Source organism: Pocillopora verrucosa, chromosome 14, assembly GCF_036669915.1.
Source record: "Pocillopora verrucosa isolate sample1 chromosome 14, ASM3666991v2, whole genome shotgun sequence".
Classification (NCBI taxonomy): domain Eukaryota; kingdom Metazoa; phylum Cnidaria; class Anthozoa; order Scleractinia; family Pocilloporidae; genus Pocillopora; species Pocillopora verrucosa.
In genome coordinates, this window is record NC_089325.1 from 13,346,798 (window position 1) to 13,364,187 (window position 17,390).

The following is a 17,390-nucleotide window of genomic DNA, read 5'->3' on the forward strand; positions in this document are numbered from 1 at the left end:
ATAATTTTCATGGGAAGGTAGTACCTTTCATAATATAGTGGATAGCGCTAAACGCTGATTCTGATTGGCTACTCAAACTTCGCAAATACTTTGCTTTTTACTTCCCTAATGCTCGCGGGACTTGCTCCCGAAAACGTTGTAATTGTCGCATGAATCATTTCTTTGTGCTGTATTATCTCACTGTTTTGGTTAGTAAAGAAACAATTTTTCGGCGGCTCGGTAAATATCCACCACCAGCCACCCCCACTTCGGTGAATAGTTGTTAAATAAATATCGTTCTCGAAGAATCTATAATATTTCAAAATTGAAATATATTTGTAAACTGTTATAAATATCGACACGAGGTAACATTTTTGTCATTTTCACTTACAAAGGGATTTTCCCAGGCACAGGTGTTAGGACACGAAATCAGCCAATCAGAGACTTACTTGATATTGGTCAGCGGTTCCAATGTTGCGATAAACAGTCCTCCCTTCTCGTGAGAAAATCACGATCGTGTAATGAAAATTGCGCTTGTAAATCGGCGAAATGACTCTAGTTTTGCATTGAAGACTAAAAAATTCATTAATATTTCCAGATACTATAGTATTTGGTAGTTTGTTTAGCGGTCATGAAAATAGCTCGTAGGGGTCCGTGTCCTGTTTGATTGTTATTGTCCAATGGCCGTTAGTAATGAATCAGCGAACAGCGACAAGGCTTCGCCGTCGCTGCTTTTATACGGCAAACAATTGTCTCCAGAATGGAAAGCGATTTCGACAACGGGTCAAAGGATATATTTTGTCAAGTAAGTATTCACATTGACTGATTTTAGAATTCTGTAGTTGGGCAGAACTTTCTGGAAGCGAAAAAATTAACGAGCTATTTCTAAAGAATCTAATCACACGACCAGGTATAATCACATTTTCCGATTTCTTATTTCAATTATATTTACAGCAATACTTAGTTTCTATAAGAATATTATAAGGCGTAGCGAATTTTTTTTTCTCTGAGCGACAGATAGTATACATTTGATCGGTTCCGTTGGGTATTTTTAAGTTTATACGCATGTATTCTTCGCTGATAATTCGTGCTCGAGATTTACATCACTACTTCGCTCCATGTAAATAGATCACTTGTACTCTTAAGTCTTAACTTAAGCGCCTGTGTTTATTGAATAGATACGACCCTTAGATACACCGAAATACTCTTCCATATCGATGTTTGTCCGCTTATTCACATCTACTTCAACACACAGGAGTGAAATTTATTATACATGCGTTGACAACAAATGGTTAATTTTGATTTGATTCCATTTTTACAGTCAGCGCACTCGATCATCGCACTGGTTTCCACCACCAGAATTTTGGACGAGTAAACTTGGCCTTCCCTACGGTTGGGAAGCGGCTCTGGATGACCACGACAGGAAATACTATATAAAGTACGTAACCAAAACGCGAGATGGTTAACTTAAACTTTTGTATCTTTGATTTAAACCACCCCGTTCGCATCATATTTGCGGGGAAACGACAGGTGTATTTATATTTGGGTAAACATTGCGAGACAGAGTTTATTGCATTTGCCGCGTGAACGAATATATAATAGTCTTTGTTATTTTGAACCGGTCTTCGCGTAGCTTTAAATCGCATTAACTTTTGAGCGATATGCAAGTGATTTTATATTGTGTCGCGGTAATTAATCCAATGTAATCTTTAAGGAAAATGCTAACATCGAATTATCTTGCACGAACAGTGGATTGGAACTCTGAGCCAAGTTCGAATCTCCGATCGATGCGATAATACATTAGATTATGTAAACTTCAGACACAGGCGCCAGATTTCATTTAGTTCTGATAAATATTGTTTGATGAGGCTACGAATTGTAAATGTAGTTATATTGCATTACTTTAAAGCGAGACTCATTCATCCGTGGAACACTGCCTCGGTTTCTAATATTAACAGAGACAATTATTGCTTTTGCGGTAAAACCGAAGTGAATTTTACTTGTCTCCTCTCTGTTTTGTTTTTCTTTTTTTTTGAAGAGGGGGGGAGGGCTAGGGGAATGGAAGCAGTATTATGAAGTGGGCTATACTGGCCTCATGATCAATGGGGAAGGGGAGGGTAGGTAATTATCAGAAATATGATAATGGCTAAGGTGAATTAAATTGACAGCAATAGCAGGCAGCAGCTTGTACTGCTTAGTAAAAAATCCACAAAAAAAAATTTTTTTTTCAAATTTGATAGCCTCTGACTCTTTTCAGATTATGCAGCTGTAGTAATTACGATGATAGTAATGGTAGTAAAAATGACAGCAATGAAATGAAATACAAAGGAAAAAAAAAAGGAAAGAACAAATTCCATTAAAACATGTGTTTATTGTTCATGGTGGTGTAAGAAAGGAGATGAACTTTGTCCATTTGTCTCATGATAGAGTCACTTTTCGATGTTGATTGCAATGTTTCAACTTATGAGGACCTTTAAGGACTTCTGAGGACCTATGACGGAACACCATCTAACAACAGGAATAATGACGAGCTTGAAATGCAACAGTAATAGCGTACCAACGTGCTACAAATAGCAACATGTAAACAATCAACCTCATCGTTTGGTGAAGACTAGCAGTATTGCAGTCAAAATGTTGCGATTAACATCGAAGAGTGACTCTATAGTGAGAACAACAAAGAAATTTCATCTCCTAACAAAATTTAACAAGTAATTTGTGTTTTTTTATCAGTCATGTGACAAGGGCAACAACTAGAGAAGACCCAAGATCAGAGGCTGATCAGGCAACTCATGTTAAGATGGTAAATATTTCTTCATGCTTAAATTTAATCTAAACACAGTGTAAGACCACTGTGTAATTGCACATGTAAGTGGGGGTGTGTTCATTTTGTTAAATTCAAAGGAGCAAGGATGATTGTCACTAAGGCAAATAACATCAAAATGTCTCATTTTCTATAATTACAATTGAACGTGGGTTGAATTTAAGATCTCCAAATTTTTTGAGTCCAGAGTTGCTCAAGAACATTTTAAAAGCAGGGAACCACAATGATCTTAAAATTAGATTCATGAATTTTTTGTAAATGTCTGATTTTATGTGATAAAAGACAAGCCCCATGATAATTACAGAATAATTTCACTCAAAACTTGCACCTTAGGTTTAATAATATCATGATGTGTCTTCAAGGGTAAACCTGAAGGGTCTAGGATGCTTATACTATATAATATGCAAGTGCAATTAAATATGTTATTTTGTGTTTTGATCAGACACTGCCTCAAGCTAGGAGAATTGAGCTTGTGAGAGATGCTAAAATAGGTACAATAAACTAATTCATGTTGCTATAACATTATAGTGAGGGATAATTTGCTATCATGTGTGATTTAATTTGATGGGGGGGGGGGGGGGGGGCAGTCAGAGGAATGTGCAAGTATCGAGTGAATTGAGTGCTTCCTCTGGGGCTGTTTTGTTAAGTTGTTCTTTAAATCTGGTTGGTGATTTTTGACTAGTTAATCCCCTGATTCCTTTCCTGAGTTAAGGCAGGGAGAAGGGAGTGGGGGGGGGGGGGGGGGCAGGGGGGTTGGGGTTAAGTTCCTAGGGTAGAAGCTCTTCAAAAAATGTGAGGGGTGCTTGTGGCCCAGAGGTAGGAGGTGCTCATTGACGCACGAGTGTTTTTTCAAGGAGATACAGTATATTGCAGGTAATTTAGTGTTTATGCTTGAAATGTCAGCTTTTTTACCCTTTTTACGTTTTCAACCCAGTTGTTAACACTAAATTACCTGCTATACTCTGATAATTAAGTGATTCAATTTAAATCATTAGTATTTTCTAGTTTGAATACATTATGTGCATTCTGGCCAATATTTTAGAAGTTAGATTAATCTAAAATGATTGTTGTGATATCTACAAGTCTTATAGAAACAATAGAACAGTACTCCGTTGGGTTATGGCAAGGGATATTTTTGTCAATCGTCAGTAATATTAATATCAAATATTTGTATTAAGACTAAGAGAAAACAGCCCTCAACCTACCAGTTATATTTGTCATCAAGGATGATTGAATTGTAGTACGTAATACAAGCTATTCACACATTGTAGCTGTTAAAAGTTTGAGTCACAGCAAAGAAACTGTTTTGCTTAACCCTTTAACTCCCAGAAGTGATTAACAAGTAACTTCTCCCTTTGGTATCTAAACATTATCCAGCAAAAAGGTCATGAGAATATTCAAACTTATCAGATTGAAGTTGTTATCTCGATCTGACACCAAACTCTTGTAACTTATTTACAAGGAAATGTTTAGCAGATGGAGGGGAGAATTGACAATCAGATCTTGGGAGTTAAAGGGTTAATTGCATGATCGTGAAGAAAACTATGTCTCTTTCATTCTTCAGGGTTTGGTTTTGTTGCTGGGAGTGAAAAGCCGGTCGTTATACGCTCCGTTATACCAAGTAAGTCATGTTTTCCTTATCGGTATGTAGCCACTTATTTCTTACTCTCGGAGTAGTCTGGGTAGAGAGGCATTGTAAGAGTGAGGTACTTTGTTCAGGAACACACCACGGAGACCCAGTCATTTCTTGTACCGGACCACTGCGTCTCATCTTTCTGTAGATGCTTAGCCAAGCTAATGCTTTTTAAGGTTCACTTGATAGCCTAAAGACTAAGTAGCGCAGATTGGTTAGTCACTGCGCGGGTATTTCCACGGTTGCCAATCTAAAATTATCAAGATTTAACCAAAACCTCTTTAAATGAATCCAGAACTAGAATGGTGCGATAGGTTTTAGTTATTTTGCCAAATTGTTCAACAGATCAGAAAATGCGGAGACTGGTAATGAAATGCACATATGCATGTTCCATCGCGATGTGAATGGTACTTGATGGACGCTTGCTTGGAATCTCCAATTTTTAACAGAGTGTACTCATATTCTGGTCAAAATATTCTTAAGCATTCTGTTAACCCTTTGAATCGCAATTTACTTCTCCTTACAATAATCAATTGTTAAGGTCACACAAATAAAGGAAATGATTACAAACTAGAGAAGTTCTTGATTGTTGAACAAATTCTCGTTGTCAGCACCTTAGGAAGTGTGTAGAGAAAAGTATGGAGAATATGCATATTGATGTTAGGGTATGAAAGGTTAATGCTTTAATGGCTGATTTTGATTTTCCATTCTTTTAGATGGCCCATCCCACGACAAGCTTTTTGCCAATGATCAGATTCTGAAGGTGAATGAGAAAGACGTCAGATCCGCTGCTCAAGCTGATGTTATCAGTCTTATAAAGTAAGCTATGCTAGCTTGTTTATGATGAGGAAGTGTTCTCAAACTTTTGTCTCGGAGGTGAAATAAAGTAATAGGAGAAACCACAGTTAAGTGATGGCTCGGTCTATTTGTTAGCTTGTGGTTATGGATTAACATTTTCTTTTATCGGGCAAAGCTCTGCACAACAGCAACAAGTTGCCTTGGTCGCCCTAGCATATTTGGGTTTTCACTGAACAGAAGAACTACGAGTATTTCGTAAAGTAGTGCATGTACTCCCACTTGATGCGAGACATGTCTATTTTCCGCCTTTCCCCTGAATAATTCGCAGATTTACCTGACGGTGTGTCAATACTTTATCACAATCCTATTTGGAGAGAGATGCTGTGAGAGTTGTCTTACGTACGTAATAGTAGAAAATGATGAAGTCAACAGGAGCTCGCTCTATAAGGCGTTTCGGCTTTTGTACCAGCGTTTACTTAATTTTCGCCTTTAGGCTCCCGTGTGTCCCGAAAATGAACCCCTTAAATGCGTATTGCAAGCAAACAGGATAAAATTAACAATGTTGGTGTTATTCCAAATTCCCGTTTTTGCATATTTTGCATTAAAAATTATAACATCGGCTGAAGATATAGTTTTACGCTGTAAAACTGAGAGTACTTGTAAGGTTTTGGTGTTTGCATATCTTGTTTGTGCAGAAGTGCGACTGATCGCATTGAAATCGAAGTGGTGGCGAGTGAAGATGTACAGGATACCAAAAACCAGGTTTGTACGAATGAAGTAAAGAGGTAAAGGTAGAGTCTGTACTCGAGCCAAGTTACCCATCCAGCTGGACTTTATTCCGGTTTCCGTAGCATGAAGCGATAAGGTGTATTACTACTCTACCTGGGATGAGATACTATTCAATCGCAAGGTTACCCGACTTACTCCCAGGTGTATTTCATCAGGCTTCCTGGCCAATTCACCGGTACCCATTTATACAACTGGGTGGGGGGAGGCTCCGTGAGGGAAGAGTATTTTGCCTAAGAACAGAGCACATTAACGCAGCCAGGTCTGGAGCCCAGACCTTTCGATCCAGAGTCCAGCACACAAACCATTAGGCCACAGTGTTTACTCGTTATTTCCTAGTGTCTCATCGTCAAAATTGGCCATCAAACCCATGTTTGAAGCTGAAAATGTCCGTGAACTCTATAGTTTGTGATGGAAATTAATTTTTAAACCTGTCTTCTTTAACTGCGCAGTTTATTTTTGTCAAAATTGGCCATCAAACCCATGTTTGAAGCTGAAAATATCCGTGAACTCTATAGTTTGTGATGCAAATTAATTTTTAGATCTGTCTTCTTTAACTGCGCAGTTTGTTTTTTAGCTATTCAAGGTAACGCGAAAGTCTCGCGAATTAATTTATAGCCTTCCTCTATTTCTCAGCACAATCAAAAGTCCTCACTCATGAGTCGAACTACAAGAGAACGCCGTCGGTCAATTCCAGTCTCCGTACGTTTTGCGGATGAGCCCGCGTTGGTGCAGGTCATTGGTCCGATGGAGCCAATTCGAAGGGTGAGTTAAATTCATTTAGTTAAAAAAATTTATTACATTTTTAAATTTCCGTTTCAAATTTCTTTAAATTTTCTTCTAAAATTATTGGCACAGTTACAATAATTTTTTTTCCTGTTGATGCACTTTGTAGGATTTATTGATGGCCTTGTCGACAATTTAGAAGTATTTAGGATGAAAGAGAAAACAAAATCGTTAAGTAACTAGTTACCTAAATTAACATAATTATGCTTCTTTTTCGAAGAGAAAATTAAAGAAGCCGTATGTTTAATTATGTGATCTGTGGTAAAGTTTCGCAATATTGTTGGATAAGAGTTTTAGGTACTGACAATTTTCTGAGCGATTGAGCCAATTGAGCCTGTAGAAAAAGTGACAGGTCATTGTTCATAGCCTGGGTGACTTGAGTTCATCGTCTCAAGCCCCACAAGTTTCTACTCGTGGTTTCCTTATTTTAGTCTCTTTTTTTTTTTTTTTTTGATAGTCTTCAGTGCCACTCATCCCGAATGTGCTGAAAGTCTTCTTAGAAAATGGCCAGACACGTTCCTTCCGTTACGACTCCGATACAACTGTCGAGGTGGGTCTTCACAGCAACTTGAGATAAGTTTTTACAACCTTCATTGGACTTGTAGCAACTTGAGATATATATTTTTTACAATCTCCATTGGACTCGCACAGCTATCTTCAGCTCTTAATGATCTTTAAGTGGAAGTCTACGTTCTTACTTTCTACCTCTCCGGTCTTGCACGTGTAAGTCGGTAATGTCTTTTGTGGAGTTATTGTATCTATGGTATCTCCTATATTCAGATTAGAAATACTCCCTCTCGTTTATGGGTGATCTGTATAGAAAACTCTTCGTCCTCCTAGCACGAAGTGTTATATGATCTTAGTCTTAAAAGGGGAAATTTCAGGCCTCAGTGGTTTTAAAGTTGTTTGTTTGTTCTCATGCAGGAAATATTTAGCTCATTTAGCTCAAAGCTCGATATAAAGTCAATGGAACACTTCAGTTTGATTCTCAGTGGCCCCAAGAAAGGACAAGTTTCGTACATACAAAACTACGAGAAGATCTCAGAGGTAATGAAAATTTTATTGAAGTGAATATTTTGCTTATAATTTCACTGCGTCAACAAGCCACGCGGACCAACTTTTTTCCGTGAAATTCGACAACTCACATAATTTTTAATGAATTTTTTTTTATATTTGGATCAAGTGCAAATGCATGAACGCGACATATAGCGTCTCATGAAACCTAGAATTTACTTCGTGTTGTAAATTTAATTTTGTTCTCTAACTATTTTCCTTCAACAGATTTATACTAATCGCAACTGCAGCAGTGTCAACTGCATATGCAAGCTTGTCATCGCGTGAGTACAGATTTGTACGTATATTCCATTTTCACTGACAAACCCAACTTTTCATATGCGAGTAATCTATCGAACGGGACGCGTTTTGTTTGGTTTTGCTTAATTTTTTTGTTTTCATAAGGTACTTTTGTGGATATGCACTTGCATGTAAGTACGTAACCAATGTACCCAGAGGGACAGAGCAGTAAGACTTATCGTGTGTGTAATTTTTTTTTTAACAGATTTGTTGCTAAAGATAACGACGAACTACTGTCAGAAGATCCAAACACCTTCGAATACCTTTATGCCCAGGTGAGCTATTTTGAGTTCAAGGCTTTTAATGATAAAGGAAGGGCAAAGACTTAATTTAATCTCAAAAGAACCTCGGAAAGCATACGACTTTTAATCTCTACCATTTCAATTGCATACGAAGATTTAATACTTTTAGCGTTTTAAGACTACGAAGAGTGAGACTGGTCCCAAAATGTTTCCACTGGGGCCATCTTGCAGGCCTTTGGGGCCGACTATGTAATGATTACCTGTATCGTACCCCTAGGTAAGCAACAGAGTTGTAGAGGGTTTCTACGGCTTGGATCTGAAATACGACATGGCCATAAAACTGGCGGCGCTGCAAATCCAACAGAAAGCAATGGAAGCTGCCGCAGGAAGACCGATGAAAATCTCCGTTCGTCAGGTGGAAAAAGAATTCGGTGGACTTGAGAAGTTTGTCGCGTCAGATTTGTTAAACAACATGAAGGAAAAAGAATTGCGAAAAACTCTTGATCAGCAGATCAAGCAGAACGAGACCCTTGCCTCACCAGGAGAGAGATATATGAGCTCGCTGCAGTGCAAATTGCATTATCTCAACCTCGCGGTTGAAATGTTTTCCTATGGCGGAAGATACTTTGATGCTAAGCTCCTTGATAACGAGAACGATGGACCCAGTCTAAAAAAGGTTTGTTGAAAGCTGTCGTTCAATTCAGGTTAAAAGCTAGAATGGTAATATGTGATAATGCAGTAATAGTTATCCTTTACAGTATGTGTACTATTCTATCGCTCTTGTAGGTACATTAAATGCTCGTAAGAGCGATAGAAACACGGCAACTTTCTGGTGCCTATTCGTCGCATCTGTTGCACGGTTGTATTTTACATTCCACCTCGTGTTGTATGTGTTGTAATAACAATCCCCAGTCTTTCTCAGGATGATTGCGTTTTCGATTTACTCAATAAAACGACGTGAAAGAAGGTCGTAAGATCGTTTAGTGAAAACCAAGATCCTAAAAGGAGAGATTGCTGTGCATGTTTTAGGTTTTGACGTGTTCACAACTTTGCGTTGCAAAGTCAGTGCATAGACAACAAGAGCTTTAATCGATATCAATTTTTTTGTCATTGACTTTGTCGACGCAGGATTTGTAGCTGAGGTAATGCTTTTTGTCGGTTGAAAATAATGTATAAGTTTGGGAGAATTTTTAACATACTTTAATCGATGTTCTCATGCTATTAATTTAAGGCCAAGAAGCAACATATCACCGTTCTGATCAACTTGAAGTATGGAGTAAGTCAAGTCCTCAGAGGAAAAGTAAATGTGGTAGGTAAATCGCCTTTTGTTCTTCCTTTTTTTGTGTGTGTTTATCTTTGTTTTGTTTTGATTTTTTTTTCTTTTTCCGGCCCCCTTTACTATATTTACTCAAATGAACGATCTAAAGCCTGGATGAAAATCGAAATTCAAAAAACGATATCATCCAATCAGAGCCCTGACAGCCGCCAACCGAGGTATTGGAATCCAAATTTTATTAGTTGCAAATTATGCACTTGAAAATGTAATTGTTTTTGTGATAACTGTCTGATAAAAACACTCAGCGATACTGCACGCCAAAACGTCTAATAAGTTATTTATTATCCAACTGCTCTTCTTTGATTCTGCTGAGTCTTTCTGCTCATTTCTCGTGAGGCGGGAAAAGCAAAGCGGATAGAGAAGCGAAGCTCGTAGCCAACTGGTTTCACAGGCTTCTTTACGGTAAAAAATAACCAACTATCTAAATTACCGTACCGCGATATTGCAGGATATTTGTACTCTAGACACGAGTTATTTGTACTCTACTTTGCGCAGTTGGATAATAAGTAAGAGTGTTCACTGCAAACAACACGGGAATTACGCAAAAGAATTAATAAAGGACTTCCAAGAGATGCGAACAATTTAAGTTTTTTTCTGAGCTTGTTCTGCCTAAGTATGGCCAACATATGTGAATAACTCTCCTTACAATCAACTTGACGACGATCACTAACATCACAACAATAGGTTCATCCGGTTGACGAAATTTCAGGTAAATAGTCGTGTAAAAATAACAAGACTGATCTACATTTACAGTTGTGTCAGCTGGCTGAACTTCAAGAGATAACAGGATTCTCAATTCGCCGTGAAGAAGACAACAAGCGGTTATTACAGATCAAGCTACAAGAGGGAAAGGTAATACTCTTTTTATATTATGCATACATTACATTAATTTGTCCGTCTTTCGTTTTCTGCGCGTATTTGTTGTGCGCGATTGATTCTGCGAGTCTGACTTAAATCAAGGCTTGTAATATTCGTCAAATTGTCCTACTTATTAACTTATTTGAGTAATTACTTTAATCCTTTTCAGAAATTACAACTGATCTGTACCACCTTGGACTGCTTGGATATGATTGCACTAATCACTGGTTACTACAAGGTGTATGTCGACAATACGAGTAACACACCGTTACCAGTAGAGAACGAAGAGACTTGGCCTTTCAGCTTCCGAAAGAGCTCCCCTCGTAAAGATGGTAGGTCTCGGAAAACTCCAGATCTATTTTATGAAATAAAGAAAACAACAAAGAAAATTATGCTAACGAGTAGGCAATCAAATGGTTAAGGCCTGTCTGCACTAGCGGACAAAACTAGAATTGTCTCGACCAAGTCAAGAAACAAATTTTTATCAGGACAAACATTTGTCTAGTCTTTTGTATCTGCATTGAAAATTTCAAAGCAGTCAAATTCCGTGAACAGCCGAAAATAACACGTTCGAGCGCCTGATATGTTCTTAGACCAGCTGGCATAGTTCGCTAATGGATTCAAACTCCAATTTACAGGACTCGTCCCAAGTCGTTTCAAAGTTGTAATATCAATTATATCAACGAGTTTCACAACAAAAGATAATTATCAAATTCGTTGGTAGTAGCTTTTACGACAAATGATCGACAAATTATACGCGGTTTTGTTTATTTAGTTGATTACGTCCAGTTTTACCCGGGACGAATTTTGTCGGCGGTGCGACATTTTACCTTAACAATGTAATAGCTTTTGCAGCATTAGTATCAGCATAAACAGGAGTAGAATCAGTAGCAGTCGACAACGAACGATATCTATTGTCTAGTTAGACTTAATGATGAACTTTATAGACCAGCGTTAAAATTTTGTTGACCTGTGCATTTTTCTAACAAAAAGCGAGCGACTTACAAGTGTAAAGTAAGAGTAAAAAATCTGTACTCGAGCCCAGTGACTCCCCCCCCCCCATCGATGGATGTGATACTAGTGTCCAGTATCTCATCAGGCATCCTTGACAACTCGCCGGTAACCATTTTTACCCCTGAACGGAGAAAGGCACTGTGAGAGTATAGTGATTTGCACAAGAACACGACACATCGACCACACCCAGAGTCCAAAGCACTAACCACTAGGCTGCTGCGTCCAGATTTATAAGTGTGGACTGACAGATATCTCAGTTTTTCTTCCCAATTCTTGAGCTGATGTCAAGAAAGGTTCATTTTATGTCAGTGTTGCTAATGAATTTCTTTTTTTTAATTCGATTTAATCTACAGCGCCAGACTACTACTCAAGACATCGAGTTGTCCCTGACGTGTGGTCTTATCCTTCCCGCTTTCAAATCTCAAGTGCCATCAAAAAACCACAACTAGAAAATTCTAAGCCTTTTACTGAGCACAAAGACGTTTTCATTGACTTTTCAAGCGCCCCGCCTAGATATAAAGTTAATGAAACTGCCATTTCAGAAGAATCCGAACCGGAGGACATTATGGTATCGGAGAGTACAAGTCAGCAACAAAACGGTGAAATAGACATTGACCATGGACAAGAATCACCCCAGCACGATGCTTTAAAAACGGAGAGTGTAAATAGTGGTGAAGAAGATCTCGTTGATATACACGAGGATGACAGTGCAGGTCTAGTTCTGTTTGATAAAGATCACGAACTCTTGGAACCCGCTTCTTCTATTTTGAAATGTGCGCCGGATGAGGAAAGTTTTGGTGCTCTAGTAACTGATGCAGGTAGCAAAGCCTTTGAAACCGTTTCAATAGATCGCAGTGATAGTTCCGACAAATTGCATCATAGTCAGATGAATAACTCTACTCACGATGAAAGATTGTTTATAGACGTTGAAGAGGGACATGAGGAGATTTCGTCTGACACTGAGGACGACAAAGCTGATGAAAATGAGCTAGGTCCTTACCTTGAGTTTAGTGAGCGCAGTCTTTGTCACACAGACATTAACCAAAACGTTCTTTGTGATTACTCCTCTACAAAAATTCCCTCGCTAGCAAACGACAGTAACATTGCAAGGTCTGCTTTTTCAGAGCCCGACCCTTCTATTGCTACAGATCCTCTACGTGACCGAAGGCAATCACCTTCAAAGGCCTTGGACTTCGACGAAAGTAAGTTCGACAATACAGGAATTGATGTGGTAGATTTCCATGACAAAAAAACCTATCAGGAGTCTGTTGAGCAAGGAAGTGCATTATCTTTACGACGGAAGGACTTGGGTAGTGATGAAAATGAACGTGGCGACGGTTACGAGAGGGAAGTACAATCTATAGAAAGCGTTCAGAGACTTGACGAGCTAGAATTGAAGACTGGTTTAAGTTTGAATAGCTACGAATTCGCAGCTGGTAACGAAGACGATCTATTGGATAGCATAGACAGTCATCATATCAGTTTGGATTTTTCTGAGGAAAGCGAGGCAGAAACAGTTTCAACAACGTCAGATGACGGTGAATCTCTGTGGTCCTTATTTCCACAATACTTTCGGCCGAGTGGTCACTTGATGCACCCGAGTAATAATAGTGTGGATTTCTCTTTGGCTGAAGAAGATCAGTATGAAGACGGTGAAAATTCTGAAACCGAACGAGGAGTAGCACTGCTGAGCGTCAAGGTGCTAAGTGCGAGAGATGAGAGTTCTCCGAACATCGGTTCAAGGGATAATGAAACTATCTTTCTCGATAACTGCGACGAATTGTCAACAGCCACTTCTGAGAGTCTCGAAGAAACCTATGAATTAAATGCCGAAATACACTCCGAAAGCGAAGAAGTTAGTGAGGACAGCGGTTATGTCAATTCCAAAGAGAACGGTAAGAGTAGCCGGGGAGAAATTCATAACAAAGTTGAGGAAACTTCGTCTTCTTCTCCAAATGATGCATTGTTGGTTGCTGAGACGAGGTATACGTTGGATTGCGACCAATACACTGAAGAACAATTTCTTGAGAATTTCAAGTCCACCGAAATGTTAAAAGGAAGCGAAGTTCCCAGCCACTTAAGTGATGCGTTGGTTAAACATACTATTGTGGGAAATGCAGAAATTCTCTCGAACGAAAGTTTCTCACCTAAGAACTTGGACGATAGGGGAACTTTTGTAGATAGGAGCTACTCTCCTTCCGACTGGATAATTCCATCCCCACCCACTCCAACGCCTGAGCTCCAGGATACTGATATTCCCATTGTTTTACCCCCTCCTCTTTCCACAACGCCAGACGGAAGTCGACTAGATGAGGAGCTGATGTGCTTAATTGTCCCTCTCCCTCCCACTTCGGTCGATATTTTGCCGAATATTTCGGGAATCAAGATTGTGTCTCCCCCACCTTTGGACTTTAGTGACAGCGAGTTGGAGCGTTTGATGGATGATTATGATGACGTAAAATTTCTTTCTCTAACTGATGACCACAAACTCGCCAAGACCAACGGTTTGGTGTCAATTGAAAACTACGATACTAATTTCACTGAGGACAAGAAGCTTCAGGTAAAAAAGGTCGCAGCTGATCTTCCAATGACTCAGAAAGAATCACCCGCCCTTTTGAGCAGAGAGGAAAGTATTTATAGTCCGGCAGAAAACCTTTCCAAATCAAATCAATCTCGCGCCAAGAACTTTCCTTCAACTTTCACGTCTCATATATTCGAGTCACATGTTTCACCTGATCCGCCCTCTGCCTGTGTCCCGTCGACCTTCCTTGATTTGAATACCGGATTAAAATGTGATAAAGATAGTCAAAAGCAGGACGATGTTCTCAACAAGGGCATCGTGAAAGGTTCGGAAAGTCTTGACATTTCCATGAGAAATGATAAAAGCATAAAAACGGAACTTGGGGCGAGCCCCGCTTCCGATCAAAGTACTCAGAAAATTATCGAGCAATGCAGAAGATTTCCCTCAAAGCAAAAGCCTCCGGTTCCTCCTAAACCTCGAATCTTCCGGTCCTGGTCAGTTTCGGGTGAAAAAACAGTCAGTTTACCCGAAAATCCAACTGACGGGAAAGCTACGTGCAAGTTACCAACCACTGGCGCTCGGTATCCAGGAAATGGACGTTTGGGATCCATAGCCAATTTATCTCCAGTTAAGAGTTCTAACATGCCAGAGGTAACGTCTACGAAAAACACTGATCATTCTTTACGCCAAGTGCTTCCGAGTTGTAACCAAACAATCATGGTGCATTCGCAACAGAAATCTTCTCCTCTAACATCAATCGGTCAAAAAGACGATCCAACCGGGACTGAGATCAACCTCCGGCGTGAAAAGCTTATTTCGAAGAAGAGTTTGTCATTTACTTTCACATCGCCATACGTGCCTGCACCGTACTCAACGTCACGGATGCAAAATTTAACTTTGACAACGTCTCCAACGGAGAGGCTGCATGGACTGACACGTTGCAAAGACAACAACAACTTTTGTGCGGGAAATTCTTCTGGAGCATCAGAAGGAAACTGTGTAAATGCAGTACACTTTCATGGGACGATTGTGAAGCCAGCATCGCCTCTACACAAATCTTGTAGAAATTCAAGACACCCTAGCAGAAATCTATCTGGAGATGACCCAGAAAGCACATTCTTAAAGCAAAGAAACGAAAGCTCAGACCAGCACCAAGCAGACCCTGAGCATCATGAAGAAAAGTGCAACAGTACGTTCAGCCCATCTCCTCTCCCTGATAGTCCCCCACCACCATTACCGAAGTCTTCTCCCCCTGCCACAATTCCCTCGTTCGATCTCGAAGATTTTGACAATGGCGAACCCTTAATCGAGACATTTTGCGATGACGCTCTGAACTATAGCGTTGAATCAAACGCCAGTCCGGATCTTACATCTCTCAATAAAGACTTGAAATTTAAGCTCTCTTCCGACTCAGTAGAAAAATCAAGGTCAGGCTACTTTGAGCGACGAGATGGTGATAGTGCGTTATCTGCATCTTTAACTTCATCTTCACTTTGTCGAGAACGACGTTCCCTGAGTGAAGATTGGTCTGCTCACAGTAATTCTTTCTTTTTAAACGGTCGAACGAAACGACGCAGCGTTGCTTTCGAGGAGAGTTCTCAATTGGATGACGATGTGGCCAAAGATTCCTCTCACAAATTGGAAGAATTTCAAATAAAAGCTTTTCGAGCGAAGAGTTACCATGTTTGCGAGGAAGGCCTCTCGAAGGTGAACTTTTTAATGAATAGGTTGGAGTTGTGTTTGAACAAAACTGCATTGAATGCACAAACGAACGGCGAAAACAGAAACTGGCTGTTGAACTTTCAAAATAATGCGAGATTCTTAGCATGCGATGTCAAGGTTATTTCATCGAGTATCAAACGTGGAAGCCCTCAAGTAGTGTCAGCCGTTAAAACATCTTTAGATTCTCTTGAAAAGGTGGTTGAGTCATGTGAGAATACTTACTCGATGCTAAACGATACATGCGATCGGAATGGCCGCCATATCGTTGCCATGGTCAAAGAAGTGGTGGAACAATACCGTGACATTTTGTGCACTGTCAAAGCTACCTCATTTCAACAACCCGATAACCCGGATGTAGAAGTTCTGGTCATAAAGACCAATGCTCTTACAACATTGATTGATTCAGTGATTCGAGCTCTGAGAAGGCATTAGTTCCAGGTTAATCAGTTTTTTAGGGCATCAAACATAATAAGGAGAAATTCCTTCTTTTACATAATAATTTTTATGAAATGGATTCGCCGTAATTGTATGAATAGCGGTGATAAAACGATTCCAGTGTCGATGTGCATGGCGATACTCTGTTACCAGACAACGCCATCGGTTGATAAGCATGATAATGCCGTTATACCAAGAAACGTTATCTTGTTTGGGCTGGTATTAAAGAGGGTAGGGTATGACGTTTATGGCGCATGGTAAAAAGCAAAGAATTCAGTACCCGCCGTCAGCTTTCAGCCGCTTTTATACGAAAGTTAAGCTACTTGTGTTAACTGTGAACACGAGATTTTATTTTTCTATGAATTCAATGCACAGATTTTAGCTAAGTAGTATGAGGGTACATTTATGCCGTTCGCCGTTACCGCAACGCCCATGCTTAAACTCGTCAACTCATTGAGTTGCAGCGAAACCCTTTTCAACAAAGCTGTATAGACTTTAATTTGAAGTTTTTTAGTGGTCTTTTTTTATTTATTATGAATTTTTTTCGATTGAAATAGACGCCCGAAACCGGTCTGTATATAATATGCATTTAAATGAAGGAATGAAAATGTATAAAGAATGAATTGATTCGATTGAAGCACAAGCTTGTGTTAGAGAAAAAAAACGTTTCCTGTTACTTTCGTAAAATCTTTGGATCCTACCTGAGCAATTGCCCTACCCCTCACATGACACAGCATTAACTCTAACTTGTATCAGCTGATTGTTGTTGGGCTAGAGGAAGCTAGGCACGCAGTTGCTCAGTTACTGACAATGATCCAAGACTTTCTGGAATAGTAGCCTGCGCTGCTGGTGGTCTGCGGTTTTGGAGGCAGAGAGAAAATAAATTCATTTGTCTCTTTGTTTCCAAAATCGCAGACCGCCAGCAATGCAGGCCATGCTATTGTGGTAAATTTGTTTTCTTCGGTAGAAGGACCCGGATCGGAACCGATCTACGAAGTGATTTAAGACAATGATCCCTTTTTACGCGATTGTGAGGGACGGCTATTTTAAGACATTTGGAATCGAGCGACTACCGTCAATTATGCCAGTTTCGTTGTTAGACGATG

At 39.5% G+C, this 17,390-nt stretch overlaps 1 protein-coding gene across 1 annotated transcript; it reads left to right on the forward strand.

Annotated features, from left to right (window-relative positions):
- The first annotated feature begins 487 nt into the window (after nucleotides 1-487).
- Nucleotides 488-16,849, forward strand: LOC131768522 (uncharacterized). The gene is made up of 17 exons (XM_059084247.2): nucleotides 488-784; nucleotides 1,301-1,417; nucleotides 2,710-2,779; nucleotides 3,243-3,291; nucleotides 4,365-4,421; nucleotides 5,150-5,252; nucleotides 5,927-5,993; nucleotides 6,654-6,782; nucleotides 7,261-7,353; nucleotides 7,728-7,850; nucleotides 8,085-8,140; nucleotides 8,362-8,431; nucleotides 8,676-9,074; nucleotides 9,630-9,707; nucleotides 10,488-10,586; nucleotides 10,762-10,924; nucleotides 11,960-16,849. The coding sequence occupies exons 1-17, from the start codon at nucleotides 660-662 to the stop codon at nucleotides 16,279-16,281; spliced, it is 6,120 nt and encodes a 2,039-aa protein (XP_058940230.2). The 5' UTR covers nucleotides 488-659; the 3' UTR covers nucleotides 16,282-16,849.
- The last annotated feature ends 541 nt before the right edge of the window (nucleotides 16,850-17,390 follow it).

Bases quoted from the DNA above. Each gene is read 5' to 3' on its own strand.
- LOC131768522 (XM_059084247.2), top strand. From the start codon at position 660: ATGGCCGTTAGTAATGAATCAGCGAACAGCGACAAGGCTTCGCCGTCG. The intron at 5,994-6,653 runs GTTTGTACGAAT...TCTATTTCTCAG, and splicing joins TACAGGATACCAAAAACCAG to CACAATCAAAAGTCCTCACT. The intron at 7,851-8,084 runs GTAATGAAAATT...TTCCTTCAACAG, and splicing joins ACTACGAGAAGATCTCAGAG to ATTTATACTAATCGCAACTG.